Raw genomic sequence first — 14,661 nt, 5'->3', positions numbered from 1 at the left:
CCAGATGACACCAACCAGAGTTTACAGACCCTGTCTAGAAAGCAACAACAATAAAAATAAACATTTCGCACCACCAATCTGTTTCGCCTATGAGAAATCTATTGGCTTTGTCAATTATTATTTTTTTACATGTTGCACAGCAGTTGAGCAGCTTTACACCATGGCTTAAAGTTTTTTTTTTTTTTTTTTTTTTAAAGGGATATGACGCGGATAATGCTGGCCACATCACAGCTTTTTTCTTTTTTAAACTTCAAGCCATGTTCCAAAGCAGGTCAACTGCTGTGCAACATGTTAAAAAGAAATTGACAAAGCCAATAGATTTCGCATAGACAAAACCTTTTGCCTTTGCCAATGCTTGGTAATGCCGTATTTACCGAAAGGTCAGTGCTCACAAAGAAGTAGATAACCTTCAATCTTCCTCCCGCTGTGTTGCTGCTGCTTGTCCCATCCCTCCCATACTCTCCTGCTTTGTAATTGTTACTTGACCCCCAAACCCCTGAAGGAAAAGCACAATGTTGCTGCCAGTGCTGGCTGTATCATAGCACTTTTTTCTGTCTTTCAGCAATGCTGCATGCACTTTGCTGTACAGCATAGTAAAGACGTAGATACAGCCTATTATCCTTGCTCCAGCAAGACCCATGTCTTTGGCGATGCTTCTATGTTCGGGGGTGGGGGGGGGGGGGGGTGGGAACAAGGGTGTTTTATTTCTGTGTAGGGGCACTATTTGGTGTCCAGAGGCATGTCTCCTGTCCTGGGTCACAGTCCATGAACTTGGGTGAATGATGTTGAGGTCTTAGTTTGTGTTCACCTGCAAGTCTGCATTCTATCCTTGGTGGTGTCATTTGACCTGAACCTAAACATACAACTTATTCTCCCCACCTTGTTTTTTACTAAAAGGATGCACAGTTGTTAACATTGGAGCTTTTGGGTGTGGTTCTATGTCATGGGAACCTCATATTATGACAGGTCGAATAATTCTGCTTGGGTTTGCAGGAAGTTTTCTATGATCATGATCTCTGAACAGAGAATTATTAATTGTAGGTCAGAAATGTTTTCTTATGTGGGCAAATCTAAAACATTTGGGTTGACTTACAGCTGCCTTTTGTTTGAATAGAGGATTCGGAGGATGCAGCAAATGATATTAGTCTGCAAATGGCTTAAGAGAATTTCTAACAAACTACTGCATATTTTCTGTCTCCAGCATAGAGCTTCAGTTGCAGGAGCTGAGCCCCAGTATCCGCAGCGGGGTGTACTCCCACATCGAGGCCTTTGTCCCATGCAATAAGGATTCCCTGATTAAGCGTCTGAAGAAACTCCACCTCAATGTTCAGGTACGATACACCATATCTCTGTAGGGTGGATTCTTGCTTCAGGTTCAGGCTCAAAATTGCTGATGTGCATGTGGAAGTAAGAAACGCCACATCCTGCAGTGTAGTAGTCTCCCTTAATAAGTATTGCATGTACAGCACTGTCAGCTAACCAGGGCAACATCCTGTCTCTAGGGTCTGGTATGAGCTTAACATTAACTTGCTTGGCTCAAGCATGTAAGGAAGAATACAGCCTGTCAACACTTTTGGCATCTGAAGAAGCGCTTTTAGGGGTATGTGAGGAGATTTTGCCTTCTGGGAGCATGGTAGATCTTTGACTTCTTGATAAGAATCAGTGGTGTTGGCCCGGCCATATTGCAGGTAGGTGCCACTTCCTGTCTAGGTTTGGAGTTTAGCTGTGTGATACGACTCTGCCATGTACAGGTAACCTTTCTGTTCCATTACAGAGCCAGTCTTATTTTACCTTCATTTTCTATGCAGTTATGCAGTGGGACTTTGTAACATGCTGATTTCTGACAGACTTATCTGCAGATTTTTTTAACTTTTGAATTTTCCCCATGTGTCAGACTGGATCCGGGAACATTTCAGCAGTAGCTCTGCCCACCGCCAGCTGGTGTCGTGCAGCTCCACACTGATGCTGTTCTGCTCTGGAAATGACGTGTGGAAACTATATAGGCGTCACTTCTGTGAGCTGACCTAAGTTCCTTTCTTTCCGTGCCGTCACACATGGAACTATATGCCCCAATTGTCCTCTGATGCAGAGTCTGTGCTAGTTCAATCTCGGCTAGGCTGCACTCTACCACCATAGAGACCCCACTCCCTCTACTGGATCTGCTGCTTCACAAAGATGAATGTACAGCCTGCATTCCCTATTCTGCACAGTTTCAGACAATGACTACTAGGTGGGAGATTAGGCTAGCCAGCCATACCATCAGGAGAATTGTTATGACAATTTTCAGGAGGCTAGTGGCCTTGATACTTTCCCCTGAGTCGGGGCTCCTTTAACCACCTGGTCCTGAAACTGAGTAGAGTGCTTCTTAGCCATGGTGATACATAGGGCGGCCGAAGTCCTTGAGCTCCAGCTCCCCGCCTTGGAGGTCTAAACCAATATCCTGACAGTAGTCGTCCAACCAGTGCAAACATCCACTGAGGCCCTTCGACCTTTTAACAAGGCTCTTACGGATACCTTGTTGAGGGCCACACCTTGCTCTGGCCACACCTGGTCAGCTGCCAGATTGCACATCGCCACTGCCCTCCGGGCGACCTACGTCATAGGGCATCAGAATGGGTGGAGAAGTTTGAAAAGTGGGTCTTCTCATCCACCTGCATGGCACTTCGATCTGTAATGCCACCTACCTGCTAGGGCGCTGTTCTCACTCCCTTTGGGATTGCTCTAGTCCTCCCAGGTGTTCCTGATGATCACCAACCTTTCCTTGCCCAGGTTACACATGAGTCATAACGCAGCCAAGTTCTCATAATTTGTTGTGCTTTCAACACCACTCATTCCATCAAGTGGGCCATTGGCACCTGTGTCACCATTTGCCGTTATACTTGGCTGCAGTCACCCGGTGGTTCAGGTGATTGCCAGTTGTCCCTCATGGACATGACCTTTGACGGGACTCACCTGATTGGGGTCAATGTAGATTCCGCTTTTGAGCGATTCAAGGAAAGTAGGGCCCCTACATGTTCCCTGGGCTTATCTACCTCTCCTCACCAACTGCATCAACCTAATCACTTCTTTCATGGCTTCGACAGAGATGTCCCATACTGCCAGCCAGTCTGACCTCAACAAGGTGTCCCAGCAGTTTTGCGATTGAGTCTGTGGTGCACACTGCCCCCGCAGTAAGGTCAACTGGCCGCCCAGTCCACTACCCACCCTGGAACCCAATCTGCCAAACCTCTTTAGTGTGCCCTTAATGGAGCCCAGCCATCCGGTGGGAGGCAGGATCCGACGATTCTAACTGGATTGGCATGCCAAAACATCAGACGGGTTGGTCCTGCAAATTGCTCCTAAGGGTTATGTGTAGGAAGCTGGCTCTGTATATACTGTACCAAAATGAAGTATAGTGCACGGTCAAGTGGAACCCCAAAGGTAGGCAGAGGTAAAAGTAGATAGCGCATTACTCTCTAGTTGTGGTAGTGTGGGTGAGCAGTAAGGCTTTATCAGAGGGTAGTGTTCAGAATTTATTGTACAAACTCAGGCAAGTAATGATGTAACACACTTAAAGACTGAACTCAGACCAATTTGTTTGTATAAAAATATTTAGTTATTTTTTTTCTAGAACCAAGCGAGGCCTGGTGCAGGTGAGTGAAATAATACTTTGCAATACTTAAGCAATTAATTACAGTTGAATGCAGGTTCAAATGCAGCTGGTTGATTTACAGGTAAGTCAATAATCAGAACTTGTAGATTACAATATTCGTTACTTCTTGGATTACTTTTTAAGTTACTTTTGCTATTCAGTGTGATATGCCTAGATATCACACCCAGACATTTCCTAGACAAAAGGTAAGTAATTCACCTTTGGTACATTTGCAATTCTTTCAAGTTTTCATACAAACTAACTCTACACTTTCGAGAATTTTCAAAGAAAAGCAGTCGGTTTACAGTTAAGTACTTGTTTTGTGGGAGTTTGTATTCTGGGGTTAGAACCAGGGTTCCCACAGGGGCGAGGATGCACTCTCAGACCACCCTCAGCGGCACCAGGGCGGTCATGTGCAGAGTGCTGAGGCCCATTTTTATCATGAGCAGGCCACAAGGTTGTGGGAGCAAACCTCCTGGTGTTATGCTCAGGGCAAAGGGTGCTGTTTTGGTGTCGAGTGCCCGAGTGGAATTGTTGGTTTTGGATTTTGGCTGGAGGCTCGGTCCAGGAAGACTTCCAGGAGGAACAGCTGGGCAGGTAAGTTGGAGGGCTCTGGGACGTAGATGCACCTCGGTTTCTCTTCTCCATGGCGCAGGGCAGCTGGGTGCAGGGGTGTCTTTTGTGGTCGGATTTCACCTTACAGGGCCAGTCGCTGTTGCTTTTCACAGGAGATCCGGTCTTTGTTGAAGGCAGTCAGTCCTCCTAGGGGTTCTGGAGGTCGCTGGCTGCAGGACAAGGCGACCTTTGGCACAGCATCCCTGGATAAAACAGACAAGCTGGTAGGGCTGTCGCCAAGTCAGTTCTTCTCCGTAGTCTCCTTTGCTGGACATAGTCTTTCGTCCTTATTCGTAGGTTGCAGAAATCTGCATTTTTGGTTCAGGGCTGCACCCTAAATACAGTATTTAGGGGGCGTTTTAGGGGTCTTGAGGTCCGTAGCCAATGTCTACTGTCCTTAGGGTGACTACTTAGGGTGACTACACCCTTGGTATGCTCCCCCCACGTGGGGGAGTGGGCACAATCCCTGATTGGAGAGTGCCTGCTATGTGCAGGATGGCGGGGACTGAAGAGTGGGCTTCACCTCGCTCCCCCCCCCCCCCTCCCCCCCCCAGGGGTGGGATTGGCTGAGGTGGGCACACCTTCTGGGCTGCTCTAATTTTTCCTGCCTGTCTTCCTGCCGAATAGGAGGGGCCTGCTCCTGGTAGCTGGAGAGGTTGGTGGTTACATTACAAAGGCTGCAAGAGCTTTGAAGCTCACCTGCCACAGATGGTTCTTCCTGACCTGGGGGAGATGTGACCACCTCTGCCCAGGAAAGGCTTTGTTTATGGGCTCAGGGTGCGATGGCTCCCACCCCAGGGGTCCAGAAACATGTCTTGTGGTGGCAGGCTGGTGTGTACCAGTCAGGGAACCCACCAGAGGCTGGTTGTTTTTAACGGAGGCATCTCTAAGATGGCCTGAGAGTGCATTTTTAATTAAATCCCACACGGCATCACTGTGGGTTTAATGTGCTGAGAAGATTAATACCAAACTTCCAAGTTCGTAGTAGAAACATTATGGTGCTGTGGAGTTTGTAATGACAAACTCCAAGCCCCAAATCCTTTTTTTTTTTTTTTTTTGGGAAAAACACATTTTATTGATTTTCACATTTAAGAATCTAGTATTTCTGCAGTCCAATTATTACCGAACACATATAGGAGTTACAGCCCGTGTTTAGAAAGTGTTCAACTTAACAAACATATGACTGTACTTGGCCGTAGACCCACTAGGAACTACCGTGATCGCAGTATAATTCGCATTAGCTGCATCTGTGTTACTGGTATTTACAATCATTCTGTGTCAATTTAACATAATCCTCCCACCTCCCTGTAACTTTGAAACCCAAACATTCCCACTCGTACCCTCCCTCTGACTCCTATCTTCCCATGGGCTAGCAAACTGTTTAGTCCCAGTTCTCAAATATCTTCCATCTGAGTGTTGTATAGCAGTACATGTGTCTGGTTTGTTAGCGCCTGAGGGGGATCTGTTTTGATGTCTACTTTTATAAGTCTAGGTTGTTCTATGAACCCTTATGTCTTAATGCAGTATATTCAGCAGCTATAAAGAGTTAGAGCATTGCGTCCTATTCTAAAGCAATTGGGGACTTTTGTAGGCCCCTTACTTCCTCCCGCCTTATTTCCATACTTTCGGCTCTTCCCCATCTGACTAGTACCCCGTGCCTGGTAAGTAATGCAGGGGGCAATGGGGATTTCCACTGCATAGTGATTGAATGTTTTGCAAGTATCAGGACTAAATTAGCAAATCGGGATTGTACTGTTAGTTTATTCCGTTTACGGCGCAGCTCTAACGGGCAGTATTCTACCTTGTCTCCCACTGCTGTGTTTGTGGCAGTTCCTAGGACATTCATCGCAAGTGCTCAGAAGGGGGCCAGTCTAGGACAGGCCAATAACATACGAAGCAGGTCCGCTGACTGTGTTAAGCATAGGGGACATTTATCTGCTGCACCCGGGTACATATTTTTTAAACGGCATAGTGTGAGATGGGCCCAATGCAATATCATGTGTTAGATAAGTTTGAATTTAGTGTTGCAAGATACTTTTTGGGGTATTCCATAATAATATCCCATTCTTTGTCAGTAATTTCTCTCTCAACATCAGCTCTCCATTTAACTCTGAGCGCCTCTAGTGAGATGGATGCGTGGGATCGGATTCCCTTATAGAGCCATCAGGTTTAATGCCTTCCATTACCCATAAGATGTAGTGTGTACTTAAGTTGTATGTGTGGGGGAATCTGCCTGGAACCCAATACCGCCTTATATATAAGCTGACACTTGTATGTAGTATGTAAAGGGAGTTCGGTACTCCTTGTGCTCTAGCAAAGTTCTCATGGTCTACCAACACCTTGTCAGTGAACAGCATTCTCACGTGTTCACTCCTTCTCAAGTCCATCTGGCCATTCTAGCTGTGATTATGCTTGTTGGTGTGGGGATCCCCAGTAATGGAATGTTGGGGGCGTAGGGGGTAACCCATTGGTATATCGCAGTGCTTTTTTCCAATATGTAAGGGGTATTTTTAACTAATGGGGAGCTGCTGTTGGAGTCCTAATTCCCGGAAATAAAAAGGTGTGGAGAGACCCCTGATCTAGGGTCTGTTGCGACATCCCTATTTCATGGAGGTTATGACCTGCCACCCAGTATGATAGCCATTGAAGTTGGCTTGCATAGCAGTATGCCTTAAAGTCCGGGACTCCCAAACCTCCCCGGTCCGTGCTCAGCTGAATTTTCGAGAGCCCCACTCTCCTGTGACCCCGCCCCATATTATAATAAATGCGTGTTCAGGGTCTTAAAGGTGGCTGTTGGGACTATTACAGGTAGATTTGTCAAACCAAATCAAGCAATCGTGGGAGCATAACCATTTTTGAAATGGCAACTCTCCCCGCCACCGAAAGTGGGAGTGAGGTCCAAAATGTGCCTTGGTTGCTCGTAACGGGTTGCCGTCCAGTAGTTCTTGCGTCCCCCTGTACATTTGTATACAGTGTTATTTAAAAGTAGTGGGTGCAACTGGGAATGTCCAGGGGCCGAAGTGGATTGGCTCTACACGTACCGTGTCATTGAAGTAATAGGCGTACGATTTAGTTTCATTAATCGCAAGACCTTTGAGGCTTTGGAACTGAACAAATGTACTTGGGATGGGATCTAGGTCACCCTGCAGGCTGTGTAAATGGAGAATAATATCATCTGCATATGATGAGAGAATATGGGTGGTGTTTCTGATCTTGATACTCTTCTCTATAGCCACAGTGTGAAGCCTAATGGCTAAGGCAGCGGTTCCCAAACTGTGCGCCGTGGCTCCCTGGTGAGTCACAAGGACTTGCCAGGAGCGCCGTGCACTTCTGTGGGACGTGTGAAAGGTAGCAAGCTTTCTGGAAGTACGCCTCAGTTCTAAAACAGGTTAGTTGCATATTTGAAATGTGCACATGCGGCCCGAGTAAACCTTGTCTTGCGAGGGAGTTTCGGAGGCCGCACCTTGTGTCAGCTCTGGAATGTTTTGGACCAGCCTATGATGTGTTTCAGGGCAGGCGCAAACAATCATGACATGATGCTGAGCGTTATTGCTGCTCGTGCTCTGCAGTGACTCTAGTAATGGTGTCTACCAGGAAAATCGGGTAATCCATTATAAAAGTGAGATTGTTTGATATATTTACCAGCAAAGCTAATGTCTTCATTGCCCCTTCACGCCCACGACGTGTCCTTCGTGTGTATCGGAAGACATCCAGTTAGCGAAGGTGACTTGTGTGCAAAGAATGTTGAATGCAAGAAAAGAGAAGCTTTGGAAGAGGGGCTCAGTTGCAAATTCTAATGAAACCTTCCACTGAATACACATGATGATATCCTATTCATGTGTGCTGCAGATTTGCAGATCACTGAGGGCAGTGTGGTTCATTCAGGTTCATAGCATGAAGCCCCCCCCCCCTTGAAACCGAGCACTGGACCTGCCAGTTTCTGCCAAGAAAGAAACACACAATTAAATATTAATTAACCCCCTGCTCCCTGAGAATAGCATCCATTTTCTATCGTCTGGATCCAGTAATCAGCTCAACAATAAAATAAACTAAAATTATGGTGGTGCGTAGCAGATAGGGAAGTACATCCCATGTGCACTGTATATTATTTTTTATTTGCGTGCGAAAACCATTATAATTTGAGATATCTGGGTAATATTTCCAAGCCCTTGCAGCTGCTTCTCTGTTGCACTTGGAAGCTAAGAGCGCTTCGAGAAGCCCTGAGCTGGCATGGCTGAGAAATTAGAGATATTTTCCTAACCAAAACCATTGGGGTTTTAGAACGCTCAGCTGTGAGTGTTTGTGAAGGTATGGGGGTGTTTGAGATGACTGGAGAACTATGTTGTGTGCATTATAACTTTTCCTTCCAATACAAACAAAATACTGCTTCCTCAGTTGGCTTATGTTAAAAAATTAAGACAACAATCTTCTTACGCTCCCTCCCCACTCTTTCAAATACTCACCACTCTGTAAAACTTTTGGAACGTGGTAGAACACATGTGCTCATAAACACCTACTCATCTATACTAAAATATAGTTACATGTGCGACTCCCGAGTCCGCACGAGTCCGTTTGGAGGGGAGTTCACAGCACTGATGGTTCCACTGTTTTCACACTGGGAATGTTCATGACCAAGGCCTGCTCCAGTGTCAGCTACAGGACTCAACAGACAGCAACACTTTTCATGAAGGTGCTTACTTCAGTTATTAGTCACTTATCAAAACAGCTCTAGAATACATTTAAAAGAGATCTCAAATTATATTTGCTGTTTGAAGCATGTACAGATCATAAGGGCTATAAAAATACCAGCTTTGGGTGGAGTTATTTATTTTGGGACTTGAAATTGTCAGTGGTGCTGGTAGAAAACCGGTCAGGTGGCAACCCTAAGGGCTCGTTTATTTACTGTTGGGGATTTTGTGTACATGCCACTTTAGCACAGTCTGTCTGTGATGCAGAACAACCATTTGTTTTTTGAACAACCATTGGATGTCTTAGTAAGCAAGCGACCAACCACCAGACAAAAGAGGAGAAAAATTGAAGTACTCCAAAGGCCGAGCTTACATCCCCGCCACCCGTAAAATAAAATGACATAATGGGGAGCCGCGGAGAGTGGCCAATAGATCAAGTGAGCCACGGGTCAAAAAAGTTTGGGAACCACTGGGCTAAGGGTTTGAGTGCTAAAACAAACAAATGTGGTGATAGCAAGCATCCCTGCCATGTGCCACGTACTACCAGATAAGTCTGTGATATATGGGGTCCCGTTCGGGCTCTCGCAGTAGGTGCTGTGTATAGTAAGCTAACCCATCTCAGAAATTCCCTCGGGATCCCAAACTTTGCAAGAGCGGCTAGCATATGTTTCCAACTTAGTGTGTCAAAGGCTTGTTTCAGGTCTAGGGAAATGCAAACAGCCCCTGCGCAGTCTGCTGCTGTGGAGGTCAGTACATGATATAAACGCCTTATATTGAGGGAGATACTACGGCCAGGCACAAAACCGCATTTGTCTGTGTATTAATATTGGCAAGTATTAGTTGTAGGCGGGATAGAATCTTACTTAATATTTTATATTCGGTGTTAAGTAAAGAGGGAGGTCGGTATCCAGACATGTCTGCCGGGTTCCTTCCTGGCTTCGGGAGTGATGTGACCAATGCTTGTCGTGTGGTAGGAGGGAGAGACCTAGTGGCTAGTACTTCCTGGTATAGGCGCTCCAACTGTGGGACCATTGCTGACGAGAATGTCTCATAAAATTCCACGGAGGCCATCCAACACCATGGTTTTATTCCTTGGCAATTCTTCAACTGCTTCTTTAATTTCCGATTTCGAGATGGGTTCTGCCAACACTTTTTAATGCTCATCTAACAGTTGGGTAAATACAAGCCCATCTATGAACGCCTCAACTGCCTCTTGTTCGGGCTCGCTAGGTGATGTGTACAATGTTTCGTAGTATTTCCTGAATGCAGTGTTTGTCTGATTGCGTACGTGCCGTGTTTCCATCAAACGTGTTAATCTCTTGTATGGGGGGTGGAGAATGGGTCATCCCTAATATCCTGGGCAGAAGAGAGCCAGACTTATCTGCCTCAGCATGTTATCCTTGTAAATATGCATGGTGATCTATAACCCATAATCGCTCCAAGAGTCCTGCATGTGTGATGCGGGCCTCCTGGAGATCCGCTTCCTTTAAGGTATCAGTTATTGCTATAGTTTCTAACCTGCCAAGTTTTCTATTTCATTTAACTTTGTTAATCATTTGTCGGGATCCCACTATTGTGCTGATAGCTACCCCTCCAATAACTGTCTTTAATGCTTCCCATTCTATTTTTCGTGATGTTGCCGTGTCTGCCTTTTCGGAGGAGTAGTTGGAGATGGTTGGGACTAGAGTTTCACGAAACACAGGGTCTTCAAGGGATTGGGGTTGCAGTCTCCAAATTGGAATTGGAGTAGGGATTTTCCCCCAAGAGAACGTTCTTTTCAGTGGATTATGGGCCGACAGTGTTTTCCCGAGATATGTGGTGTGGGCGATTTGTGCCACCAGGGGTTAAGAGCAAAATATCCTGTCTATTCTTTTATGTAGCATATGTGGGGGAGAATAAAATTAATATTCTCGGACGTTCTGATTTTTAAAGCGCCAGGCGTCTGTTAGTGTCCATCCCTTTGCCCATTCGTGTAGGAAGGCTACTTGTTTCTTAGCGCCTGCTCCTGCAATGGTGGATGAGAGCGGTCAAGGTCCATATCAAGGACTGTATTGTAATCCCCTCCCAAAAAGCCAGGGGTAGTCTACCCAATCAGCTAGGATCATGTTCAGGGTACCCAGAAACTTATCCTGGTCTGTGTTTGGGGTGTATATGCTGCCAATCACTATATGCACACCATCCAGTGTACCATGGATCAGCACATATCTACAGTTTACATCCACTCTGTGATCTAATGCAACAAATGGAGTGCCATTTCTGACCCATATAGCTGCTCCCCTCGCAAATGCAGAGTATGTTGTGTGGTATATTTGACCCCTCCATTTTCCCCCAGCGTAATGGCCTCTGAGTAAGTGAGGTGTGTTTCCTGCATTAGAACAATATGTGCCTTTCTCCTATTCAGCTGGACATGTATTCTGTGACGCTTGTGTACAGATCCCATTCTTCTAACATTCCAGGTTATCGTATATTTCCCTAATGTAGCCATACATTTGTGTATGTTGTCATACCGCTTGCCACTCCTTGACGACTGTCATACATGGTGAACTTACCTAGGAATGAGCCAACAGAACATTACCCAATACAAGGTCTCTCTGATAAACTACGGTGGACCAAACTATACAGCAAATTTGATCATAATACAACATGAAGTTTGTTGCAATTGTAATGGGGGGGGGGGGGGGGGATGAGTATAATCATCTACTGTGGTTTTATAAACAGTTCAAACAGCTGAGTTTACAGCTGGCCGGGCACAGGCCTGTCATATTATTGTGAATAGACTGCGAGACCAAAGGGTATAGGTAGTTCAGTGTCTCATCAGCCTTAGGGCTTTGACCAAAGCAAGACTGATATCAGATCAAGGTGCTCAACCCAAGTAATTGTTTACCAGTTGTGGGGTAATGGAGGGAAAAAGAGCCATACTGTTCAGAGTCCAATTGCAAGTTGGTATCTTCAGAGGATTTGTGCGATTCAGCTAGAGAGGGGGTATCCTGGTTGTCCAGTGCGGCTGCTGCCAGTAGTGCCGATTTTTTTGACTTTCCATTACTTGTTCTGGAGATGGGCTTGTCTTCTTGTCTGATCCAGGCTGCCTTCTGCATCCTGATCCTTCTTTACGTGGCCTTTGCAAATCTTTGGTGAGCTCTGCTTGGAGGTCCATGAAGACTCCAGCAATGCTCCCGGTGCTAGTGTGACCTCCGTCCATTCTGCAGCTTCCTCTGGATGTTCAAAAATAAGTTTTCAGTTCGTATATCACTTTTAATCGGGCCGGGAATAGGAGGGCATATTTGAGATTGTGAGCTCGGGGCGTCTTTTTGACCTCCTGGAAGGAGGCTCTTTGGCGCTAGACCACCATCGTGAAGTCCAGGTACAACGAGATTTGGATTGGGGCCTTCTCTCTGGCAGCTCTAAGTAAGTGTCCCTGTCCTTCTAATTAAGTATTCATGCTAAGATTGGTCTGTGTGGTGCACCAGCCATCGGTGGTCTTGTAGGGACACTGTGCGCCCTTTCCATGCTAAAGGCTTCAGTTAGGTCCTCCGGGGTGATCGCGTTCCGGAGCCACTGTTCGACAATTTGTGTTGGAGTTTGTACCTTTGGACCGTTGTGGCATCCCCATTCTTCTTGCATTGTTCCGTCTTGAACGGCCCTCTGCATCTTCCACCCTATCTTGCAGGCTGGACACCTGGTGTCTCAGTTGTTCTATTTGTTCTGCGTGGGCTTTATGTTGTGGTATTATTTCTGTGAGGAGCATTTTGTTTTTTACAATCGTCTGTTTTGTTGTGATGGGCCTTCAAGAGCGTGAAGCCCATCGTCGGCATGTTCCATTTACTGCTCAATCTCCTTTCTGGACTCTGGGACGTCCTGCAGGATAAGATCTAGTTTGTCTGGAGGGTCTCCCATGGCTGTTGGCGGAATGCAGTCTGGGTCAGGTAACGAGATGTGGTAACCTGCTCGGTATGTTCAGATCTCCCTGATGCAGTTGGATCTGGTTGCTTCCCCCTCTTGCTGCCCATCTGTGGTTATAATAGAACTCTGGTGGAGAGGCTGGTATCGTGTAGGATGAAGTCACTGCTCTCCTGCCCCCAGGTTAATTCTTACCGCCTTGACCCCGTACAGTTTGTCTGAGGCGACCCTCTAGATAGTGCACAAATAAGGAAATCTGTGATGGTGCTTTGCTCCCAAGTCACCATCACCTGTGGAGGGCACTGATGGTAGCTCAGCTGTGCGTGCCGGGAAGGGGGGGGGGGCGGGGGAGGGGGTACCCTCAGGTCTCACCCATGTACAGGTGTCTAGCAACAGCTCTAGCCAAGGGCCCAGATTGTTGCACCCAGCCCCTCTCCCCATGCACAGCATTCGCCACACGTCCGGGGTCTGATTGGCAGCAATGCGGGGCATTCTACTCTTCCTCGCTGGTGGTAGGCCTCTAGGCTTGTTTGTTCAGGAGCAGATTGCTCGTTTGTCCTCTGCAGCAAAGGATCCAAGGCCCTGGGCCCATACTCTTCACTGTCACAGGTGGACGGAACTAACAGTCACTTACTTGAATACTTGCTTCTTGTGGCTGACCGTATCTCTAACCCTGGGATACAAGGCCTGGCTCTTAAGTGGCTCTTATCCTTTGTAGAGGATCGTGCTGTAGAGGATAGCTGTAAGCCTCGCCCATTTCTCCTCCCCTAGGGTTAAATTGATATGTGGGGTGCCACCGGGTTCCACCCTTTGACTGCACCTTTTTCACCTATAATTACTCCCCCCCCCTTAACCACCTGTAACTAAACCCAGATAAAACAGAACTGATCCTAATCGGTAGGCCATCAAACACCTGTAATGCTAACTTCTGGCCAACTGAACTGGAAAACCCTCCCTTCCCTTCCAGTTCTCCCAAAGGTCTGGGAATCACAATTGACAGTGACCGGTCTATGAAATCCCAGATTGTGACAGTGGTTTCTTCCGGTTTTTTTCAGCTACGCAACATCAGGAAGGTTAGCAGATTTCTTACAACTGAAGCCCTGACCCAAGTAGTATTGGCCTTAATCATTTCTCATATTGACTACGCCATCTCACTCTACTTTAGTATACCAGCATACCAATCATAAAGACTACAACTGGTGCAAAATCAGGCTGCCAGGTTAATCTACCATCCGCCCAAATTGCACCATGTCACCCCATTGATGAAAAGACTACACTGGCTCCCGGTAGTCGAACGCCGCGCATTTAAGCTGGGATGTATCGCCTTTAAAGCACATCATGGGAAATGCCTGTTTGTATCGTCTCGGGTACAACAATTCCTTCCTTCTCTGGATCTCCGGTCTCCCCATTTTAATTTTCTGACTATTCCATTTTTTAAACGCAAGAAACTGGAGGGGCTCAGATTCCCGGTCTTGGCACCTCAATTTTGGAACTCTCTCCCTCTGGATATCAGATCGTTGACATCTTATTCTAAATTCAGGTAACTTCTAAATACCTGGCTGTTCCGCCAGGCGTATGAATTAATCACTTTGCGGTAGTTCCCCAAGACTCCAGCACCATGAAACCGTATGGTGTACGTGCGCTTTAGAAGTATCTTTAACGTATCCATGCTAGCCATTTTGGCTAAAGAGGATATCAAGAGGGTGCCTGTGCTAGTTGTTACACTACTTTCTGGTCACCCGGTAAGGACTGAGGCCTTTGTTGCATTTTATCCCTACACCCTTTCAACAGAAGGAACAATTAAAAATGCTTACACTGGCCCGGGTCTTA

General features: G+C 46.5%; 1 protein-coding gene across 4 annotated transcripts in view; it reads left to right on the top strand.

The window, feature by feature from the left end:
• UBN2 (ubinuclein 2) overlaps positions 1–14,661 on the top strand; it is a 645,107-nt gene that overhangs the window by 306,061 nt on the left and 324,385 nt on the right. For all 4 annotated transcript variants that reach the window (XM_085601178.1, XM_085601176.1, XM_085601177.1 and 1 more), the window contains one exon: positions 1,202–1,331. In XM_085601178.1, the coding sequence (XP_085457304.1) occupies positions 1,202–1,331 (130 nt within the window). The remainder of the gene's footprint in view (positions 1–1,201; positions 1,332–14,661) is intronic.

The sequence above is a fragment of the Triturus cristatus genome, chromosome 4_2 (genome assembly GCF_964204655.1).
Source record: "Triturus cristatus chromosome 4_2, aTriCri1.1, whole genome shotgun sequence".
NCBI lineage: Eukaryota > Metazoa > Chordata > Amphibia > Caudata > Salamandridae > Triturus > Triturus cristatus.
The sequence above is the reverse complement of the archived record's forward strand: the minus strand, read 5'-3'. Positions and strand labels throughout refer to the sequence as shown.